The sequence below is a fragment of the Notolepis coatsorum genome, assembly GCF_963971535.1.
Source record: "Notolepis coatsorum genome assembly, chromosome: 10".
NCBI lineage: Eukaryota > Metazoa > Chordata > Actinopteri > Aulopiformes > Paralepididae > Notolepis > Notolepis coatsorum.
The window spans coordinates 129,400,223-129,422,134 of NC_140174.1; the positions used below are offsets into that span (position 1 = coordinate 129,400,223).

General features: G+C 46.7%; 1 protein-coding gene across 1 annotated transcript in view; it reads left to right on the forward strand.

Annotated features, from left to right (window-relative positions):
• The window catches only part of grid2 (glutamate receptor, ionotropic, delta 2), a gene marked incomplete at both ends in the record, with an annotated part of 442,717 nt that overhangs the window by 30,091 nt on the left and 390,714 nt on the right, over nucleotides 1–21,912 (forward strand). Inside the window, 1 exon segment of the mRNA XM_084323184.1 lies at nucleotides 18,194–18,619. Within this exon segment, the coding sequence (XP_084179310.1) occupies nucleotides 18,194–18,619 (426 nt within the window).

The following is a 21,912-nucleotide window of genomic DNA, read 5'->3' on the forward strand; positions in this document are numbered from 1 at the left end:
CTGCACAGAGAAGCTACTGCCAGTGACAAAAACAGCTCACACACAACCCGCAACGTATCTCAAATGCATTGCAACAACACACGTTTTGGGAAAAAACACCGTCATTCACAATACATTTAGCAAGGTAAAACCAGAAGACGTGTTATGAGGGTCTGGCCAACCCCGTACCTGCCCGGAACGCAGATCAGCGAAGTGCAGTCATAAGCCACCGTAGAACACAGCCCTCTTTGTTGACGCAATCCCCGTCTAGGCTCAGGCAGGGTTGACGAACATCCCCTGTCAAAGATGACGTCGTGGTCAAGAGTGTAAAACATGTTAAAAATCAAAGCACGTTCAACAGAATAGCATCAAGCTAACGGCTGCTCCAACCGTTCTGGTGCTATCGCTTCCGCTCGCGAGACGCCGATCTACGACGCACGCGATCAGGAGCGAGCTCCCGGCGGCGCGCGAGAAGCCTAAGCTACCCCGCGCCAGGCCACCGACCGGCTAACCGTAAGCTATGAACATGTAAACAATGACATAACACTCACCCAGACAGGCCGCCGTTCTGAACCCTCCTCACTTTTTAAGAGAAAAGAGAAAACAAGACGTCAACACCGCTTCACAACGGTGACATCAACACGTCCGGCGGAATCAGCACAGTACCAACTGGCCTGTATAGCTGACTTTGAACATGAATCTGCCGCTATCGCACATTACATGCACATATCCCCTCGTGAAGGAATACTCTCATTTGGATATGAAAGATGGGGTCTTAACACGGTGACAGAGAGAATCCACTCGTCCAGAACACACAGGGATCACCAGTGTCAATGGTCGCGGCCCACTAGTTAAAACTATAATGGTCGCCAGACCAAGGCCTTCTGTCGCCTAGACGGCTAAACAAAGGACCCTAGCCTGGGGCCGGTTTCCATAAACTTTGTCTAGTAGCCCCCATAGCACTAACAGACAAGTGGAGCCCGCCAGCAAACACTACTCACCCAACCTGGAACGCACCGCTCCTCACAACAGCGGCATGTCCGACAGTTCAGCTGTGGCCTGACAGGTTTCACCCCAACAAACACAGCAAGGAACTGCAGTTGAGAAGCATGCAGCGGCGTGCTCCCAATACGAAAACCGGTGGAGGGTTTGTAGAATGATCATCATCTTCTAGACACTCCAGTACGAAGACAATATCGCCGTATTTTCTCGAAAATAGTGAGAGAGAAAATAAAGATATGATGTCAACGTATCCTTGTTTCCCAAGCTGTTCCTAATCCAATTTCTTCCATCATGGTGTCAAGTGTGGGGATCTACCGAGGCACCTCTTCCTTGTGGTGAAAGCGAGAAGGAGGAGAGCAGGTGACCACACACCTGCTTATGAAGGTAAGCTGATGAGGGGTGTGGTCAGACTAATACTGGTATTAGAGGTACATTTGTGGTTTATTCAGTACGCGTGCACGTACGCGAGATAGTGCAGAAGGCGAAGCCAAGCTAAGCCACTAACGATACAGAACTACTGGGACATATGACCAGGTCATTGTAACTGATAAGTTTGCATATGTTCCCATTTTGGAAACGCTGAAGAGCATTTTTCAAAACCCAGAACTTGCAGACATGTTAAAGCCCAGGCACATGACTAAGGAAGGTGTGTATGCAGACTTGAGAGATGCCACCTATTTCAAAGAAAGTCCCCTGTTTTCAGTAGAAAAAGATTCCTTTCAAATTCAACTTTTTTATGATGACTTTGAAACTGCAAATCCATTGGGCTCTAAAAAGGGTATACATAAATTAGGTGGTGTATACTTTACATTAAGAAATTTCCCCCCAATCTATAATTCCTCTTTGATTAATATTCATTTGTGTGCTCTTTTCCATGCACAGGACATTAAGCGTTATGATTTCAATTTGATACTTGAGCCACTTGTCAATGATCTGAAAGTACTGGAGACAGAGGGACTTAAAATTCCCATGTTTAGACACGTGATTCGTGGTACCATAGTTCAGGTCACTGGGGATAACCTTGGCTTGCATGGTCTGTTTGGGTTTGTGGAGTCATTTGGGGCTCGGTATTGCTGTCGTTTCTGTCTTCTTGAGAAAGCTCGTTTTCAGACTGTATTCTGTGAAGATGATCCGGCTGTTGTACTAAGAACTGTTGAGATGCACGCACAACACTGTCAAACTATACAGACAGATCCTACGCTACCTCATATATATGGCATGAAACGCAGTTGTCTGTTAAATTCACTTGAGTATTTCAACACAGCCACCAACTTCTCTGTAGATATCATGCATGATATTTTAGAGGGGGTTGCTCAGTTTGAGGTGAAACTTATTCTCAAGTACATTCTTCAGGAGAAACTTCTAAATGCTGAACAACTGGCTGGCAGAATACATGCTTTTGACTATGGTTACAATCAGCATCATCATGATTTTTAATAATTTAGTTTTTTGCAATAGTGATTGTTTTTGTGTTTTTTTGTGTGTGGACCCCAGGAAGACTAGCTGGTTGCTATCGCACCAGCTAATGGGGATCCCTAATAAAATCAAATCAAATCAAAGCAGCGAAACCGTCCGCCAAGAGTCAAATTGTTGGATGAAAGTAAGGATTTGGGGTTGAATGCCACACAGTCTTGGTGCTTGTTGCGCAATATGCCTCTGCTATTTGGTGATTTAATACAGACTGATGATAAGTACTGGCATCTTCTGCTTTTGCTTCTACAGATTGTTAACATTGTATTTTCACCAGTCCTGTCATATGGCATGACCATTTATCTCAAACATGTAATCACTGATCATCATCGGCTCTTCAAGCAGTTATTTCCTAGAAGCAACCTATTGCCAAAGCATCACTTCATGATACATTACCCTCGTAATATAAGGAACATTGACCCAATTCTGCACATGTGGTGTATGCGTTATGAAGCTAAACATAACTTCTTTAAGAGACAATTAAAAAGCTTTAAAAACATTACAAAGACATTAGCCCAAAAGCACCAAAGTTGTATGGCAATGTATCGGGAGTCCTTTACCAAAGAAAGATTAACCATAGGTCCAGGAAAGATGGTGGCACTTGTTGAGCTCAAAGAAGGTCCAGAGATTGCTTCCTTATTTGGAGATGTAACCAGTGTTTTTTCTGCCAAGTGGATAAAACATCATGGTACAGAGTACCGCTGTGACTTGATTATCTGTACTGAGGTAGCAGTTGAGATGCCTGTGTTTTGTAAGATCAAGACTATTGCTGTGAAAGATGACAGTGTATTGCTCTGTGGAAAACTGATGGAAACCATGTGTTTTGATGACCATTACCATGCCTTTAAGGTCAGACTGCATCCAGACGGAGTTGTAAAGGTCTTGGATATACATCAGCTGTGTTACTTCAAACCATTTGATATTCAAATTAATTATCGAACGATTTTGTGGTAACTTGTGATTTTTAATGTATATTGTATGTAAATGCAATTTCACACTATACAAGAGTAAATTAAGTGTAAAATTAATACCAGTGAGGTTTATTTTCACCAATATAGTGTCCGGTTTCATTGACACTGTGCAGTGTTAATGGGTGTTATTTTCAGAGCTGTTTTTTCACTGCAAGTGAGTAAATTATCAACACAGTACTGTGTAATGTCAACACTTCAGCAGAGTTATTTGACCTCAGTGTTAACTTTTAATAACGCAATGCAGTGTTAATGAGCATTGGAATTCAACTCAATCAGAGTTAATTTGTTATCACATAAGAGTAAATTATCAACACTTCTGAGAATAATAATTACACTCTCAAGTGTTATTAAACCTATAGTGTTAAGTTTAAATAACACCATACAGTGTAAGCGAGTGTTAAATTTGTACTCTATTTAGAGTTAATTTAACTCAAACATTTTAACACAGGAGCAAGAGTCGATTTAACACTATTCGTAGTTGGAGTCATATACACTCTGGAATATTGTTAAATTCGACTCTTTAAGTGTTAATTTGACACTGCAAATTTTACTGTGCAGGTGTGTGGGCTTGATTGCCACCTGATTGGTGTCATGTGTGCAGTGCCTTTAGGCTTGGTTTCCTGTGTTCAGATGCTTGTTCATTTAGTTTTTGCCCTCAGTAGTAGAGACGTGTCCCAAGTACATGTTTCAAGGGTTTTCTTTTTCTGTAGTGCTTTTGATTGCATGTTTGTTTTCAATTGCTAGGCAGTAGTGGTTAATTTGGGGTATTTCCCCATTTATTTTATCCTTGTGTTTTGTGTTTTCTATTACGGAAGCGTATTGCTGCCACACCAGAAACAGAAAAAAAGATCAGTATCACGTTATAACGTGATAACTCATTGTTTTAACATAAAACGTTCATCGTTCTGCGATACCAGTGATTAAGATTCCTTCCTTTTGCTTTTGTGTGTGTGTATGCGTGTGTGTCCTACACCCCCCCCCCCCAATCCTGACACATTTATTCCCATAAATATAATTAATTCTTGTCATGGCTTGATGGCTAGCTCTGCTGAATGGGCTAGCTGAGTCAGCATGTGACATCCGTGAAATCATCAGCTCTGATTGGTCTACTTTTGTGGGGACAGACAGACAGACAGACAGACAGACAGACAGACAGACAGACAGACAGACAGACAGACAGACAGACAGACAGACAGACAGACAGACAGACAGACAGACAGACAGACAGACAGACAGACAGACAGACAGACAGACAGACAGACAGACAGACAGACAGACAGAGACAGACAGACAGACAGACAGACAGACAGACAGACAGACAGGCGTAAAGACAGACACAGAGATGATGTCACACACAAATTGGGGTAGTCTAATTACACCATTGCCCACACACACTCACTGCAAACCTTGCAGTACAATTGTGTATTTTATACACTGTGGGGTATCAAACACTGGCGTGTGCGATTGTGTAGTGTCTACTTACGTTTACAGAGTGTACTTCTACTTTGAGACGTGCTATATTGTGTCTTCCTCCTCTAATAAAACCTCTTGTAACTCAGTGGGTGGGAAAATGGTGTTGTTTCTAATTATTTGCGGATGAAGGGGTTTCACTTGAAACGACACAATGAAAAAGGTGTCATAGTATGATTGCCCAGGATATTATGCTGTGCTAATATATGATATCACGTTAATATCTCCATATTAATAATACCGGGAGACTTTTGAAAGCACGGGATACAGTAACGGCAGCCATATACATCACAATAACCACCTATAGCATCTGTTTTTCTGCTTCCATAGAAAGCACAGCTGAAGCACTGTGTGTTGAGCAAGGTTCAACTTCAAGAACCGCCCGTTGGCTCAGTGTAAAAAGGTTTCAAGTTGATCCAACCACCGTGCCAGAATTAACTTAAAACACAAAATATGCACGCCTACTGTTTCCATGAGCCCATTCTGATTCTAATTTGTAAGAGGAAATGAGTTTATTCAAGTGCATATTTCAAATGCTCTCTGTATAATTGCTGGTGTGTTTTGTTTGATAAATGAGGTCCAGTCGTGTGACACAACAGATTGTATTTTGTTTTCCACTGAGGCAATTCAGGAAGCGTTTGTTAAAAATTGATACATTTGTGAGACAAACTTGCCGTATCCAACCTATTGAGAAATAACTGAAACTATATGTCATCTGTTGCTTTGTGACGTGAATTTTAGTCTAGAAATGTTCTATTGGCTGAATTGAACGTGATTTCACCCCAAGTGTCTCCGACCTCGAAGCGGCCAGTTATTTTTAGGCACGAGGGTTGAGGTTCTGAAAGCAGAGGTAATAGTGGTGAGATGTTCGCTGGTGACTTTGCCGTCTGATGGCTGTCTAAATGTTTGTTGCTTGGGGATCCTCCTTCTAATGGGGAAATATTGGATTCTGTCGCTGGAGACCAAATTATATTTGCTATGAATTTCTGAGTTTATTTTGCGTGTGTGTGCATGTGTGTGTGCGCGTGTTTGTGTGTGTGTGTGTGTGTGTGTGTGCATGCAAAGCTGTGTGTGTGCTGTACAGCCTTAACGGAACACTGACAGACAGGACGCTGGAGAATAATATGAGAGGAATGGTGCTACGAGTCGTCACTGTGTGTGTGTGTGTGTGTGTGTGTGTGTGTGTGTGTGTGTGTGTGTGCGTGTGTGTGTGTGTGTGTGTGTGCATGTGTGTGCGTGTATGTGTGTGTGTGTGTGTGTGTGCGTGTGTGTGTGTAGGTGTGTGTGTGTGTGTGTGTGTGCGTGTGTGTGCGTGCGTGCATGTGTGTGTGTGTGTACGTGCGTGTGTGCTGCTTGTTTGTGAGAGAGAAAGGATGCAAATGCAACGAGTTGTGTGTATTGAGATTTCGTTTGAAAGAAAATGACTGAATTACATTTAGCATGCTAGTCAAATTACAACATCTAAACACACGCACACGTACGTACGCACGCACACACAAAAAAACACACACACACACACACACACACACACACACACAGGGACAGACGGATGGCCACTTATTTATATGCAATGCATGCAAAAGCGTATATCCTCATTTGCATCATGCTCTCTCCATGAAATTGCACAAAAAAAAAAAAAAAATTATTACATTGAAGACTGAAATCTGCTAATTTCACGGTCTGGTAGAAAAACAAAACACCAAAACTGGCCGAAATTGTCACTTAGTTTGCATAAGAGCAATAGGACTGCAGACCCTGAACTAGGTCCTCCATTGTGTGTGTGTGTGTGTGTGTGTGTGTGTGTGTGTGTGTGTGTGTGTGTGTGTGTGTGTGTGTGTGTGTGTGTGTGTGTGTGTGTGTGTGTGTGTGTGTGTGTGTGTGTAGCCTCTCAATGACCCCCCCATACACATGCACCCACTCACACACACACACACACACACACACACACACACACACACACACACACACACACACACACACACACACACACACACACACACACACACACACAACACACACACACACACACACACACACACACACACACACACACACACACACATACAGTCCTGTATAGCTCCCATGATTAAAGAAAAACATATATAGTTTTGTCAAACAATACCTTTTTACAAAACATACATATTTTCTGGGCAATCGTAGCTGGGAGATATTGTATTTATTCCAGTCGGGTAGAGAGTGTAGACCAAAAAGAGATGTATTGTAACCACACCACACCATAAATATGTAATAGTGTAAAGTGATGGGCACCATGTCTCTGTCGAGAACTGTCTAAAGAGAAAACAGCAAGGTGTCATGGGTAATGAGCCTTAAAATGCTGTGCTGACCACCAACTGCTTAAAATGCTGTTGCCCAATTTTCCTCTCTCTCTCTCCCTTTCTCTCTCTCTCTCTCTCTCTCTCTCCTCTCTCTCTCTCTCCCTCTCTCTCTATCTCTCTCTCTCTCTATCTATCTCTCTCTATCCCTCTCTCTCTCTCTCTCTCCCTTTCTCTCTCTCTCTCTCTCCTCTCTCTCTCTCTCTCTCTCTCTCTCTCTCTCTCTCTCTCTCTCTCTCTCTCTCTCTCTCTCTCTCTCTCTCCTCTCTCTCTCTCTCTCTCTCTCTCTCTCTCTCTCTCTATCTCTCTCTCTATCCCTCTCTCTCTCTCTCTCTCTCAATTCAATTCAATTCAATTCAATTGGGCTTTATTGACATGGGAAACATACGTTTACATTGCCAAAGCCAAACAAAACAAAACAATCAAACAGAGAAAACAAAATAAATCAGTACATTACAGACGGAATTTCTAGTACAGTCTTTATGGTGGTTGCATTCCGCTGGATGTCCTTTTCTTGTCACAACAGCTCACAAATCTTGCTGCTGTGTTTGCACATTCTTGTATTTCTCCCAGTAGGTATGGGAGTTTTGAGTTATTGTCCATGTTTTCAAAGTCTCTTTGGGTGTTTGCAATTTGTGGGAAGTATATGTCTCTGATGTCTTGGTATAGTGGGCAATTTGTTAAGAAGTGGAGCTCGGTTTCCACCTCATCTTGTGTGCAGTGGGTGCATAGTCTGTCTTCTCTTGGGAGCCAGGTCTGCCTATGGCGGCCTTTCTCAATGGCTAGGCTGTGCTCGCTGAGTCTGTACCTAGTCAAGGATCTTCTTAGTTTTGGGTCAGTCACGGTGCTCAGGTATTCTGCCATTGTGTACTCTCTGTTTAGGGCCAAATAGCATTTCAATTTGCTCTGGTTTTGGGTTGTTTCTTTCCAATGTGTCAGATAGTTTTCTTTTTGTTTTCTTATAATTTGATTTAGTCCAGTGTGGTTACTGTCTGGTGGTTCTGCTTGTGTTTGTGAGCAGAGTCCCAGAACCATCTGGCTGAGTGGGCATCTATCGAGGGTCTCTCTGTGGGTGAGGGCTATGTTGTGGAGTGTGTTTGGGTCGCTTTCTTTTAGGTGGTTGTGGAATTTGGATGCTCTTTTTTGAATTTTTATGATTAGTGGGTATCTTCCTAGTTCTGCTCTGCATGCATTATTTGGCGTTTTCCGTTGGGTGCGGAGAATGGATTTGCAAAATTCTGCATGCAGAGTCTCAATTGGGTGTTTGTCCCATTTGGTGAAGTCTTGGTTTGCAAGTGGGCCCCAGACTTCACAACCATATAGGGAAATCGGTTCTATGACGGAGTCTAATATTTTGAGCCAGATTTTGACTGGAATGTCTAATATGATGTTCCTTTTTATGGCATAAAAAGCCCTTCTTGCTTTGTCTCTCAGGTCGTTCACAGCTTGATTGAAGTTCCCTGTAGCACTGATGTTTAGGCCGAGATATGTGTAGTTTTTTGTGTGTTCTAGGGAAATTGTGTCTAGGAGGAATTTGTGTTTTTGTTGTTGTAGGCTGGGCCTTTTTTGGAATATCATAATTTTAGTTTTGTTTAGGTTTACTGTCAGTGCCCATGTCTGGGAGAATTTGTGCAGAAGGTCAAGGTGCTGCTGTAGCCCTTCTTTTGTTGGGGACAGCAGCACCAGGTCATCTGCGAACAGTAGGCATTTGACTTCTGTGTTTGCTAGGGGGATGCCAGGTGCTGCAGTTTGTTCCAATGTTTTTGCCAGTTCATTTATGTATATGTTGAAGAGGGTTGGACTCAAACTGCACCCCTGTCTAACCCCCCGGCATTGAGGGAAGAAGTCTGTGTGTTTTCCCTCAATCCTCACAGCACATGTGTTGTTGGTGTACATTGACTTTATGAGGTCGTAGGTTTTCCCTCCAATGCCACTATCTAACAGTTTGTACAGCAGACCCTCGTGCCAAATTGAGTCAAATGCTTTTTGGAAGTCAACGAAACAGGAGTATACTTTGCTTTTATTTTTATTTATTTGGTTGTCGATTAGGGTGCTGAGGGTGAGAATGTGGTCTGTTGTACGGTGATTTGGTAAGAAGCCAATCTGTGATTTGCTCAAGGTATTGTTGTTTGTGAGGAAATGTGTGAGTCTGTGGTTAATGATCATACAGAGGATTTTTCCAAGGTTGCTGTTGACACAGATCCCACGGTAATTGTTTGGGTCATATTTGTCTCCCTTTTTGTGGAGCGGTGTTATGAGTCCTTGGTTCCAGATATTGGGGAAGATCCCGGAGCTAAGGACAATGTTAAGGAGTTTTAGTATAGCCAATTGGAATTTGGAGTCTGTGAATATGATCATTTCATTTAGGATACCATCCGCTCCGCAGGCCTTCTTGATTTTAAGTGATTTTATTTTGTCCTGTAGTTCTTGTAGTGTAATTGGGGAGTCTAGCGGGTTCTGGTAGTCTTTTATGGTTGACTCCAGGCTTTGTAGTTTGTCTTGTATGTGTTTTTGCTGTTCATTTTTTTGTATTGGGCTAAAGAGATTGGAGAAGTGGTTTACCCATACATCTCCATTTTGGATGGGTAGCTCCTCGTGGTGTTGTTTGTTTATTTTGTTCCAGTTTTCCCAGAAGTTGTTTGCTTTTATAGATTCCTCTATATCTTGTAGCTGGTTTCTAATATGTTGGTCTCTTTTTTTTCTGACTGTGTTTTTGTATTGTTTCAGTGTTTCACTGTATTGGAGACGTGTGTTCTGGTTGTCTGGGTCTCTGTGTTTTTGGTTTGATAGGTTCCTTAATATCTTCCTGAGATTTTTACAATCATTATCATACCATTTGTCATGCATATTTTTATTTCTATTTTTCCTCGCTTTCCTATTTGAGGCCTTTAGGTTGGATAAGGAAGCTGTAAGGTCAAATATGTTATTGATGTTTTCTACCGCCCCGTTTACACTTTTGCTGTTGTGTTGGAAGTTTTTTTCTAGGAATTGGTCTAGTTTGGATTGGACTTTTTGTAGCTTGATAGCGGATTGGAATGCTTCCATACTACTTTCTTTCCATTTGTAGTGTTTTTTAATAGTGTGTAGTTTGTTTGGTTTTGGTATTTCCGGGTTGGGTGTTGATCTATTCAGGTAGATAGTGGTTTTGCTGTGGTCTGACAGGGGTGTTTGCTGGCTGACTGTGAACGCTCTGAGAGACTCTAGGCTGAGGTCCGTGATAAAATAGTCTACTGTACTGTTACCCAGAGATGAGCTATATGTGTACCTACCATAAGTGTCCCCTCGGAGCCTACCGTTGACTATGTACAGTCCCAGCGAGCGACAGAGCTGTATAAGTTGTGACCCATGTTTATTTGTTGTTTGGTCATAGTTATTTCTGGGGGGGCATATTTGGGAGGGGATGTTCCCACCTCCTGGTAGGTGTTTGTCTCCCTGTGTGCTGAGAGTGTCAGATTCTCGTCCTGTCCTGGCATTGAGGTCCCCACAGACTATAATGTGCCCGTAAGCCTGGAACTGGTTGATTTCGTCTTGTAGGATTAGGAACATGTCTTCCTTGTAGTATGGGGATTCAATTGGGGGGATGTAGGTGGCACACAGGTAGATATCTTTCTCGGTTGATGTAAGTTCCTTATTTATTTTTAACCAGATGAAAAAAACTCCGGTTTTGATTAGCTTTATGGAGTGGGTTAGTTCAGATTTGTACCATATTAGCATGCCTCCAGAGTCTCTCCCCTGTTTGACCCCTGTTAGCTTGGTGGATGGTACCAGTAGCTCTCTGTAGTTTGCAGGACAGCCAGTAGGACTGTTTCCTCTGTGCCATGTCTCTTGTAGGACCATGATGTCTGTGTTTGACATTTCTGTGGTAAAGTCTGGGTTTCTGCTCTTTGTTCCAAGGGCAGTTGACCTCAGACCTTGTATATTCCAGCTTGAGATGGTAAAAGATTTGTATTCCATTATTACAGTGTTATAATCCAGTGGTTTTGTCCTGGACCACGAATGAGAAGATCTTGCTGATCATCTGATGCACGGTCAGCTCCCTCTCTCTCTCTCTCTCTCTCTATCCCTCTCTCTCTCTCTCTCTCTCTCTCTCTCTCTCTCTCTCTCTCTCTCTCTCTCTCTCTCTCTCTCTCTCTCTCTCTCTCTCTCTCTCTCTCTCTCTCTCTGTGTGTGTGTATATCTGCTTACCTTGAACACTAGTTCTCCCATCATGCCACTCCACTGTCCGTCCGACTGTAAGCTGCCGTATTTGTGGTCGGGTGCCACGTAGATCTCATACTTGAAGCCCAGGTAGCTGGAAAGAGCGTCCAGGACGTCGATGGAGTAGCCCTGGTAGTTCTTGGGTTTTCCCAGGACGTTCTCAGACACCATCACGAACGGCTCCTCCTGAAAGGGGAGAATCAATCGAATCAAACCAGTCAATCAACCAATCAATCAGTCAGTCAATCAACTAATCAATCAGTCAGTCGGTCAGTCAGTCAGTCAGTCAGTCAGTCAGTCAGTCAGTCAGTCAGTCAGTCAGTCAGTCAGTCAGTCAGTCAGTCAGTCAGTCAGTCAGTCAGTCAGTCAGTCAGTCAGTCAGTCAATCAACCAATCAGTCAGTCAGTCAATCATCTCTAAATATCATTTAAAAAAAAGGATCCAAGCAGAATCAGTTGGGGGAAGAGAGGGATGGGGGGGGGGGGTGCAACAGAACTACAACTTGATGGAAACTACAGAACCTATGGAAACTATAGAAACTACAGAACATATGGAAACTATGGAAACTATAGAAACGAAAGGTTATGTAGATAACCTAGTTATATTAGTATTGGCTGAGCGTCCCGCTCTGAGCCTTACGAGATACTCTGTGATACATATTGTATCTCCCACGAATAAAAAACACATGCACCCCACCTGTATGGGGCCCCGCCCCTAATGGTGGCCACCACCCATATAACCATGACTCTGGTCATGAAACACCCTTCCTCGCCAAAAACCCGTCCCAGGAAAAGATCCCTCAAGAGGGAACTCAGGGCGCGCAGAGCGGGACGCTCAGCCAATACTAATATAACTAGGTTATCTACATAACCTTTCGTTATATTTCGTATTTGCATCGCGTCCCGCTCTGAGCCTTACGAGATAATGGGGAAGAGCGGGCGCGAGACCCGACAGATGTACCCCCTGAGGACCCGTAAGCCCACATCAAGGGGTGCGGGGAGCCCTGTCACCCCATCCTTCCTAATGAAGGGGGGGCGCAGTCAACTCCACCTGAATGCGAACAAGAGAGAGCTAGAACCCCTTGAACACACCGTACAGGCGGAACCACGTGTGACCCAACACACTGTGGCCCATACCCACACACTCCTGCTACCCGACCAAAGGACGGGAAGCAGGAAAGGCCACAGACCCCAGAACCGCCTGGGAGACAGAACCCCCGGTCATGTCCATGAGGTAAAACCTTACAAAGGAGCCCGGGGAGGACCATGAAGCTGCAGCACAGATGGCCTCCACCGAGGCCCCACCCAGGAGAGCGGCAGAGGCAGCCACCCCACGAGTGGAGTGCGCCCTGACGCCCCCAGGGGGATCCGGCCCAGCCAGCGTGTAGCAGAGGGCAACACCCTCGCACAACCAATGGGACAGACGCTGCTCCGATAGTGCCTTACCAGCACGAGCCCCACCGTAACAGACAAAAAGCTGGTCGGTAACCCTGAAATCCTGAGTACGGCTGAGGTAAATCCCCAAGCACGGACTGGACATGACAGGTGAAGGCCCGCATCTAACTCACTAGTGTGAGGAGGAGGACGAAACGCCTGAACCACAATATCCCGGGAGCGGAAGGAACTCCGGATATTCTCAGGCACGAAAGCAGGATCAGGTTGCAGAGTGACACCGCAATCGGTCCGAAAAGACAGGCACTCTGGACGTACCGAGAGAGCACAGAGCTCACCTACGCGTTTAGCGGAAGTGACAGCCAGAAGGAACGAGGTCCTGAAGGACAGCTGTCCCAACGGCGCCCGCTCGAGCGGCTCAAACGGGGCCAAGGACAACCGACCAAGGACCAATTGAAGATCCCAAGTCGGAGCCAAGGAGCGTTGCACCGGCTTAACGCGTCGAGCGCCAAGCAGGAAACGCTTCACAAGAGGGTGGCTGAACAAGACATCCCCTCAAACCCCTCATGATAGGAGGATATAGCTGCTGCATATACCCTCACCGTCGAAGCCGACAGTCTATCAAGGAGAGACTGGAGGTAACTAAGGACAGCATCCAGGGGGCAGGAGACTGAGTCCCGGCCCCCCACCTTACACCACACTTGGAACATACGTCATCTGCCCGCGTAAGCGCGACAGTGGAGGGAGCATGCGCATTCCAGATGGTAACACCATCAGGATCAAGAACCTGCGCCCCTCAACGTACCCGTCCCAACAACTGACCTAACAGATGTATGGGGAAGAATCCCTGGCGGCACGGCATCGGTCCCAGACCCGCCTGGCCATGTCCAGACGCAATCCTCACCCGTCAGGATGAGGGCCGCCCCGCGACAGTACACCTGCACCCACATTCTCCCTGCCGGGGATGTGGGGAGCCCTCAGGCCGCGCAGATGGAGGACGCCCATAGCCAGCCGCCCGCCGCCTGGTGCAGACAGGGGGAGCGTACTCCTCCCTGTCTGTCGATACACGACACTGACGTCGTAACGTCCGTCCTGATCAACACCATTTGTGGACCAGAAGGACCGCTTTCAACACCAACACATTGAACGTAGCGCAGACCGGGCAGCATGGTTTGCCAGCTGCCCCCTACTGCGTTGGCCCGACGCATCACCAGCGAGGGAGGCGTCGGTGAAAACGCGACGTGAGACAGCGCCGTAACCGTCCTAGGACGGAACCTCCCGAGCGTGTTGACAACACGCTCTGAAATGGATGCCCATAGCCCTCCAACCGTTGACTGGGAAGAGGAATACTCTACATCCAGTCTACAGCAACCCCAGGCTGGTAGGACCTGCCTGGTATGAGACCTGACGATCCACCTTGACCGCGAAGGACCAGAACGTCATCAGGGCAGAACACTCCGTAACCCCGGACGACGCAAAGGCCCCAGTGCGGCCTCCACGCACTTGGTGAAGATGCGGGGAGCCAGAGAAAACCGAACGGCAGCCTCTGGTACTCATACGCTAACCCTGCAAAGGAAGCGTAGGTAAGCCCTAGGATGGAAGATCGGGGATGCGCATACGCATCCTACAGGTCTATGGAGGAGAACCAGACCCCCACCTGACAGTGTTCAACAGGTAGGAGACGATCCAAAAAATGCTGAACCTTCCCATGGGACAGGTCCAGCCTGGGTCTTACACCCCTCCCTCCCGACTTCTCGGGCTGAGAACACCGGGAGGAGAACGCCACGACGATGGCTTGCTTCGTCCACAGAGATTGGATCTCGTCGACCAGAGCTGTCCCTGCTGGAGACCCCGACAACAGGGTCTGTACCAAACCTGAAAACGGGTGGGGTTGTGTAAACACAAGTCCCCGCCTCACCGTTCTCTCCATCTACCTCGACATATGGTACTGCCGTAGTCATATGTGACGACACTCCCAACGCACCCGCCGTCACGTGGCGCAGGTCCGCCAGGAACTGTAGATAGTTGGCCCGGTCCCCCCACTGTGCGTAGACAACCCCGGAACCGTGCGAGGAGCGCGTTCCGTGTCGGAACACCTGACCCTGACACACCCACGAGGCAATCGCACCCAAGGGGGAACCCCGACAGAAAGGGCCGATCTGATACGGGGGGCTTCCGATGAAAAAAGCCCCCCCACTGAACACCCCTCCAGAACATGCTGAAGGAGTTGTTCTGCAGCCGGACATGCAAGGTGTAAGGCCCCCATGGGTTCCTACACACCGTAGCCCTGCAGTGATATTACTACCACCCCAAACCATGTGAGCTGCGACCACTTGCCAATATTTCAGGAGTGGGAGGCACCAACATGATACCTGGCCTGGCGAAGGCGAGGCCGGGGAAGCCCGCACTGTGTGCCTCAAAAGGTTTCGAGCCCCCCTGCTGACAACACTTAAGTAACACCAGGCTCAACCAACACAGTTCAAGGCGTGGGAGCCGCTTGACAGCACAACATTCTCACGGACAGACCCAGGCTCAGCCATCAACTGGGTGTCAGCCCCTGTCCCCATGAGAAGCGAAAAGTGGGGCCGCCCGCGCATCAACGAAGGCACGCGGCCCGCAGCCAAAGGAAACAATCAGAGCCCACTTCTCCCGCTGGTGTTGGGGAAGGGAGTGATCAGAGAGCGGGCTGCTCGCGGCAGGACGGTGACGGCTTGTTTGTTCAAGCCGAACCCATCCTACATGGCCGATCCCTCGGCCGCCAAGGCTGTCGGCCTTGTGGACACCTGTCGAATCAACGCCCAGGATACCTCTGGCGGGGGAAAAACATGGCCGCCTGTCGAGGGCCCCGTCATCGCTGCTGACGAGGCCGTGCTCTCTCTTCTTCTGGCTGCGCGGTGTGAGGCGGTGTAGGGCCTAGGACAATACCGCCCGCGCTCCAGCAGAAGACCAAAATCCCCTGCGGAGAGGGGAACCCTGAGCGGTTATAGCTTGCGGCTGGGTCAAAGCTAATAACGTCAGCAACCTCGCGCGATGTGTCGACGTCGACTGGCCCTCAAGGCCCCTCCACCAGACACCATTTCTTTAATAGAAAAAACACCAATTCGAACACAGTTCTAATCGTTGCCAATTCCATACCGTGGCGGTACAAGCCTTAACAGCCCACCAGCCACTCGCCAGGCCGACCCACCCATGGTGTCGGCCGGGCGGGGCATTGTTTCAATATATCAAAAACAAAGGACTGACGTTAACATGGAGCACCAGTGGTGATTGCAAACAGCACCCTCCACTGTGGTGTGCACCATGAAAGGGTTAAATGAATAAAAGAGCTAAACCACAAAAACTGTAGAATGAGCAAACCCATACACACAAAGTTTAAGGGGAGACGGACCAGACCCGTCTTCATTCAAAATATTCACAACAGAACACCAGCCCTAGTTTAGCCCATTTACCAAAAAAGGTAAACAAAGCCCCCCCCCCGCACTACTCCCCCAGTATACCGATTGACCGTCAGTATGAATGGTTTGAGAGGAGAGAAAGCTGTAGCAAGACAGACCTTCTCATAGCAGAGTGACAAAACGAAACAATAGCCCCCTACACAGGGCCGCCCCAGGAGATGGGGGGCCTCGCGTCTAAAAACGCACAGGGCCTCACATTTCTCCCAGGCGGCCCTGCCCTTATACTACTGCAGCCTAACGCCAGGCAATGTGGGACCCAAGACAACAATTGCCTGTGCACAGACACGCAACATGTTTATCATGTCGGCTGGACCCATAGCCCCACTACCCGACGCCAACCCAGATGGGAACACCGTTCAACAAACCCCGCCGGAACACAAGGTAAAATACCTGGCTAGGAACCTAGCCACGACCTACCCCGTTGTCAACCCATTTACCCGAAAAAGGTAAATAGAACTCAAAAACCCCACAACAGCTACCGACTGACCTTCATTGATGAACCGGGCAAGAGGCGGGAGAGTGACAACATCTCACGGCGGAGACATTAAAACAGCATAGCAATTAGCAGTAGTAATAGCATGCGGCAGTAGCGATAGCATGTAGCATAGCTTCAGATGTTTTAGCAGCACGCCCAAGACAGCTTGGAAACCGTTCCCTGCAGAGAACGTTCACCAAACCATCCTGCCCCCGGCGCCAACACACAACATGGTTGTGTTAACAAAACAAACCAGCATTACTAACACTAATACCCATGCCTGAAGACACAGGGCCTACCTGAGTACAAGCTGGCCCGACAGCCAGCCTTGTACAGCTGAACCTCGATGTGCAGTCATCAAACGAGGAACATCAACACAGGCCCGTCGTGTCGCCGAAAACATGCATCGAAGATGCCAGGGGCCAGCAACCTCCGGTAAGCTTCCAACATTATTAATCTTCCTTAATCTTTTCATTCCGCTAGACTCGTATGGTGCACGCATCCAATACGCTGGGACGAAAACAGAGGAAAGGGTGTTTCATGACCAGAGTCATGGTTATATGGGTGGTGGCCACCATTAGGGGCGGGGCCCCATACAGGTGGGGTGCATGTGTTTTTTATTCGTGGGAGATACAATATGTATCACAGAGTATCTCGTAAGGCTCAGAGCGGGACGCGATGCAAATACGAAATATAACTACAGAACATATGGAAACTATGGAAACTACAGAAACTATGGAAACTATTGAAACTACAGAACATATGGAAACTATGGAAACTACAGAAACTACGGAAACTATAGAAACTACATAACCTATGGAAACTATGGAAACTACAGAAACTACGGAAACTATAGAAACTACAGAACCTATGGAAACTATGGAAACTACAGAAACTACGGAAACTACGGAAACTATAGAAACTACAGAACCTATGGAAACTATGGAAACTATAGAAACTACAGAAATTACAGAAACTATGGAAACTACAGAAACTACAGAAACTACAGAAACTACAGAAACTATAGAAACTACAGAAACTAAAGAAACTACAGAAACTACAGAAACTATGGAAACTACAGAAACTACAGAAACTACAGAAACTACAGAAACTACAGAAACTAAAGAAACTAAAGAAACTACAGAAACTACAGAAACTATGGAAACTACAGAAACTACAGACACTACAGAAACTACAGAAACTACAGAAACTACAGAAACTACAGAAACTACAGAAACTAAAGAAACTAAAGAAACTAAAGAAACTACAGAAACTACAGAAACTAAAGAAACAACAGAAACTACAGAAACTACAGAAACTATAGAAACTACAGAAACTGAAGAAACAACAGAAACTACAGAAACTACAGAAACTACAGAAACTATAGAAACTACAGAAACTAAAGAAACTACAGAAACTACAGAAACTACAGAAACTACAGAAACTATAGAAACTACAGAAACTACAGAAACTAAAGAAACTACAGAAACTACAGCAACTGAAGAAACTACAGAAACTACAGAAACTACAGAAACTACAGAAACTGAAGAAACTACAGAAACTACAGAAACTAAAGAAACTACATAAACTACAGAAACTACAGAAACTACAGAAACTAAAGAAACTACAGAAACTACAGAAACTATGGGAACTACAGAAACTACAGAAACTACAGAAACTATGGGAACTACAGAAACTACAGAAACTACAGAAACTATGGGAACTACAGAAACTACAGAAACTACAGAAACAACAGAAACTACAGAAACTACAGAAACTACAGAACCTAAAGAAACTACAGAAACAACAGAAACTACAGAAACTAAAGAAACTACAGAAACAACAGAAACTACAGAAACTGTTGAATCTAGCGGTTGTATGTATGGTTGTAACCAACTGTAACTGTCCTCTACCATGACTGCATATATATCTGTGTCCACTGGATGGCGCTATAGGCAGAGTTTCTACTGTCTACGCCAGGTTGGGAGTATATAAGCCTTGGTTCCCTCCTTCTCTTTCTTCTTCCCACACATGCCTCTCCCGGAGAGGAGATCACATGAGCTGCTGTGTTATGAGTCAATGTGAATGAATAAACCGCTGCCAGCAGAGCAAGTCCAAAGATAGAAACCATGCCTCTTGTACATATTATTGTCGCCCCATAGCCAATTCTGTTAACAGGTTATGGGCCCAGATCTCGCAGGGGCGAAATAATAAGGGTAGCTAGCTTAGCTGAAGTGTAGGCCAGAGTAGCACCGGGAGTACCGCGTGGCTAGATACTAGGCCAACGGAGCTTAAGCTACACCTACCACCTACCACCAAGAAGGAGGATGGCGACCAAGGGAAGGAGCAAATGGCCCTCATTTAATGGAAAAACGGAGGGATATGAGCTCTGGGAAGAGCGCATGCTATGTTGCATGCACGGCGCGGGACTCAAGGCGGTGATCTTGGCGGCCCCCGTGGGGCCACTGACGGCGGAGGACCAAGCCCAAGACGACAAGCTTAATGCGGACGCATACTGTGAGTTGGCGCCGCTGCTCGACGATACGAGCTTGGGGCTAATATTCCGCGACACGAACGACAAAGGCTGAGAAAGCCTGGGAGTGTTGAGGGAGCATTACATCGGACGGGGAAGGCCACGAGTAGTGTCCCTCTACGTAACGTTAATGGCTCTGAAGAAGGGGCACACAGAGACGATGACAGAATACATCATCCGAGCTGAGCAGATCATGACGGCGCTCAAGAGTGCAGGAGAGGCACCAGGTGAGGGGCTAATGATGGCGATGGTGATGAGAGGACTACCGGAGTTGTACAGGCCGTTCGCGCTACTGGTTACCCACGGTTCAACGGACATGACATTGGGGCAGTTCAAAGCCAAGCTGCGGAACTTTGAGGCCTCAGAGGATATCCACCCAGACGCCGCGGAAGCGGGGGGGATAGCACTGAAAGCCCGAGCGACACAGAGGGAGAAGGCCAGGCCCACGACGGAGCTGACGTGTTGGCGATGCGGAGAGAATGGGCATCGGAGGGATAACTGCAACAAGACGGTCTGGTGCAACTTCTGCAGATCATCGGGGCACACAGACAAAGAGTGCCGAAAGAAACGAGACCAGAGCGCCCGATAAGCACATGGGCAAGATGTCGGCCATAGACGAGGCGGCGCCCATGGACAAGATGGCGGCGACGGACGAGGTCGAGGCTACGGACAAGATGGCGGCGACGGACGAGATCGCCGCCGCGGCCAAGATGGCGACTGTGGACGAGATGGCGACAACAGACAAGATGGCGGCGACAGAGATCGTGAGACGAGTCGAGATGACGCCGGGAGAGCGGCAGGACGAGAGGACTTCGTTTTCGGGGCGCGGACTACGGGCGTCACCCGGCCAACGCAGCACCGGCAGTTCCCGAGGAGGGGACTGATCGTGGACACAGGTGCGTCATCCCACATCATCAACGACAGGAACAGTTTCAAGAACTTCGAGAAATCCTTCGAGCCGGAGGGACACAGCATGGAGCTGGCAGACGGGAAGCGCACCTATGGGTTGGCGCAAGGGAGAGGAGACGCACAGGTACGCCTTATAGACAGTAAGGGATGCCGGTGTACAGTGACGTTAAAGGACGCTCTATATATACCCTCGTTCCCACAAGAACTATTCTCAGTAAAATCTGCTACTGCTAACGGCACCGAAGTGTTCTTCAGTGAAGGTAAAGATGTTCTTGTAGAACGAGATGGTACGCGGTTTAACCCTTTATCGGCCAGGGATTATTCTGATCATATACCCCTCTCTGCCACTGTTGAAAGTCTATGGAGATGTTCCCCTTCTTTGCCGGGCTATAACTTTTTTAATTGTATTGCTAAATTGACATTACTATGGCCCATTCAACGTCAAGTATCTATCGTTTAGGATGTAGCAACGTTCTACTTTTTCATTCACATATTCATACTAAAATATGGTCTAAAGTATAAATATGTTTTTATCGTTTTCTGCAGCATTCTGCAGAACGTGAGTTATAGCCATAAATGCATTATATTGATGATCAAATACAGTTTGATAGCGATCTGCGCCAGATAAAAAAATTCAAATGTACGTGCTTCTAGAAGTTACTACTCATCATCTGATGTTGACCGGATGGGGGGGGGGGGGGGTCGTTTATAATTCCGTGGCCAACGTTAGATGATTCATGTAGTGTGGGTGATATGATCATCAGAGCAGTTTGTATCGAACACGGTAATAATAAACGCTGAAACTTACCCCAGTCTCCTCGGGCCGTTGGGCGATCAGCTGAGTAGAAAGTTTTCTATTATGGGATGTTGATCTAGATTAACCATTTCCAGGTTGTATAATACTATATACGTCCAAATAACGTTGTTTATTGAGTTAGGGCGAGCGATTGATTATCCAGTGTGTCGAGATGGAGCCCCGGGAGCTATAGCGAGTGGCCGGACCGAATTTGGATGAGCACCACTTTCGGTTTCCGGTTTGCTGTTTGGGCGATCCGCCGATCGGCCACCAGATGGCACTCTTGAACCGTTGGAGAGTTGAGAGGAGATCAACAGGAGATCTCAAGTCTCCGCGGGTGAAATATGATTGCCATCACAGATTTTTGAAATATTGATCTCAATGACGTGTTACGGCGTCATTGGCAGATTACGCATGGCGGAGAATGACGTGTTAACTCGTCCTTGGCAATTAATCGACGTATATGGGAGAATGTATTACCTACAAACGGAGTGCAATAATAATGACAAATATAATGTAACTGTCAGTCATGACATCCAGACGTGGCATGAAATTATGGGTCATTGTAATCACAAGGATTTACTAAAGCTGCAAGCAGTGACAGACGGTATGCACATTAAAGGTGAAAAGCATAGACCTGACAAAGAATGTGAAATTTGCATAAGGGGGAAGTTTACTCAAACAAGGAACAGGGACCCCACGGAGAAGGTAAAGAGACCACTGGAGCTAGTTAACACCGACCTAGCCGGTCCAGTAAGGAATGAGTCCATAGGTGGCTTTAACTATGTACAGTCCTTTACAGATGTGGGTACAGGCGTAGTGTTCGTCTATTTCCTTAAAGCAAAGAGTGATGCACTCCAAGCCACGGAAAAGTTCCTTGCCGATGTAGCCCCGTATGGGGACGTAAAATGTTTGAGGTCAGACAACGGGA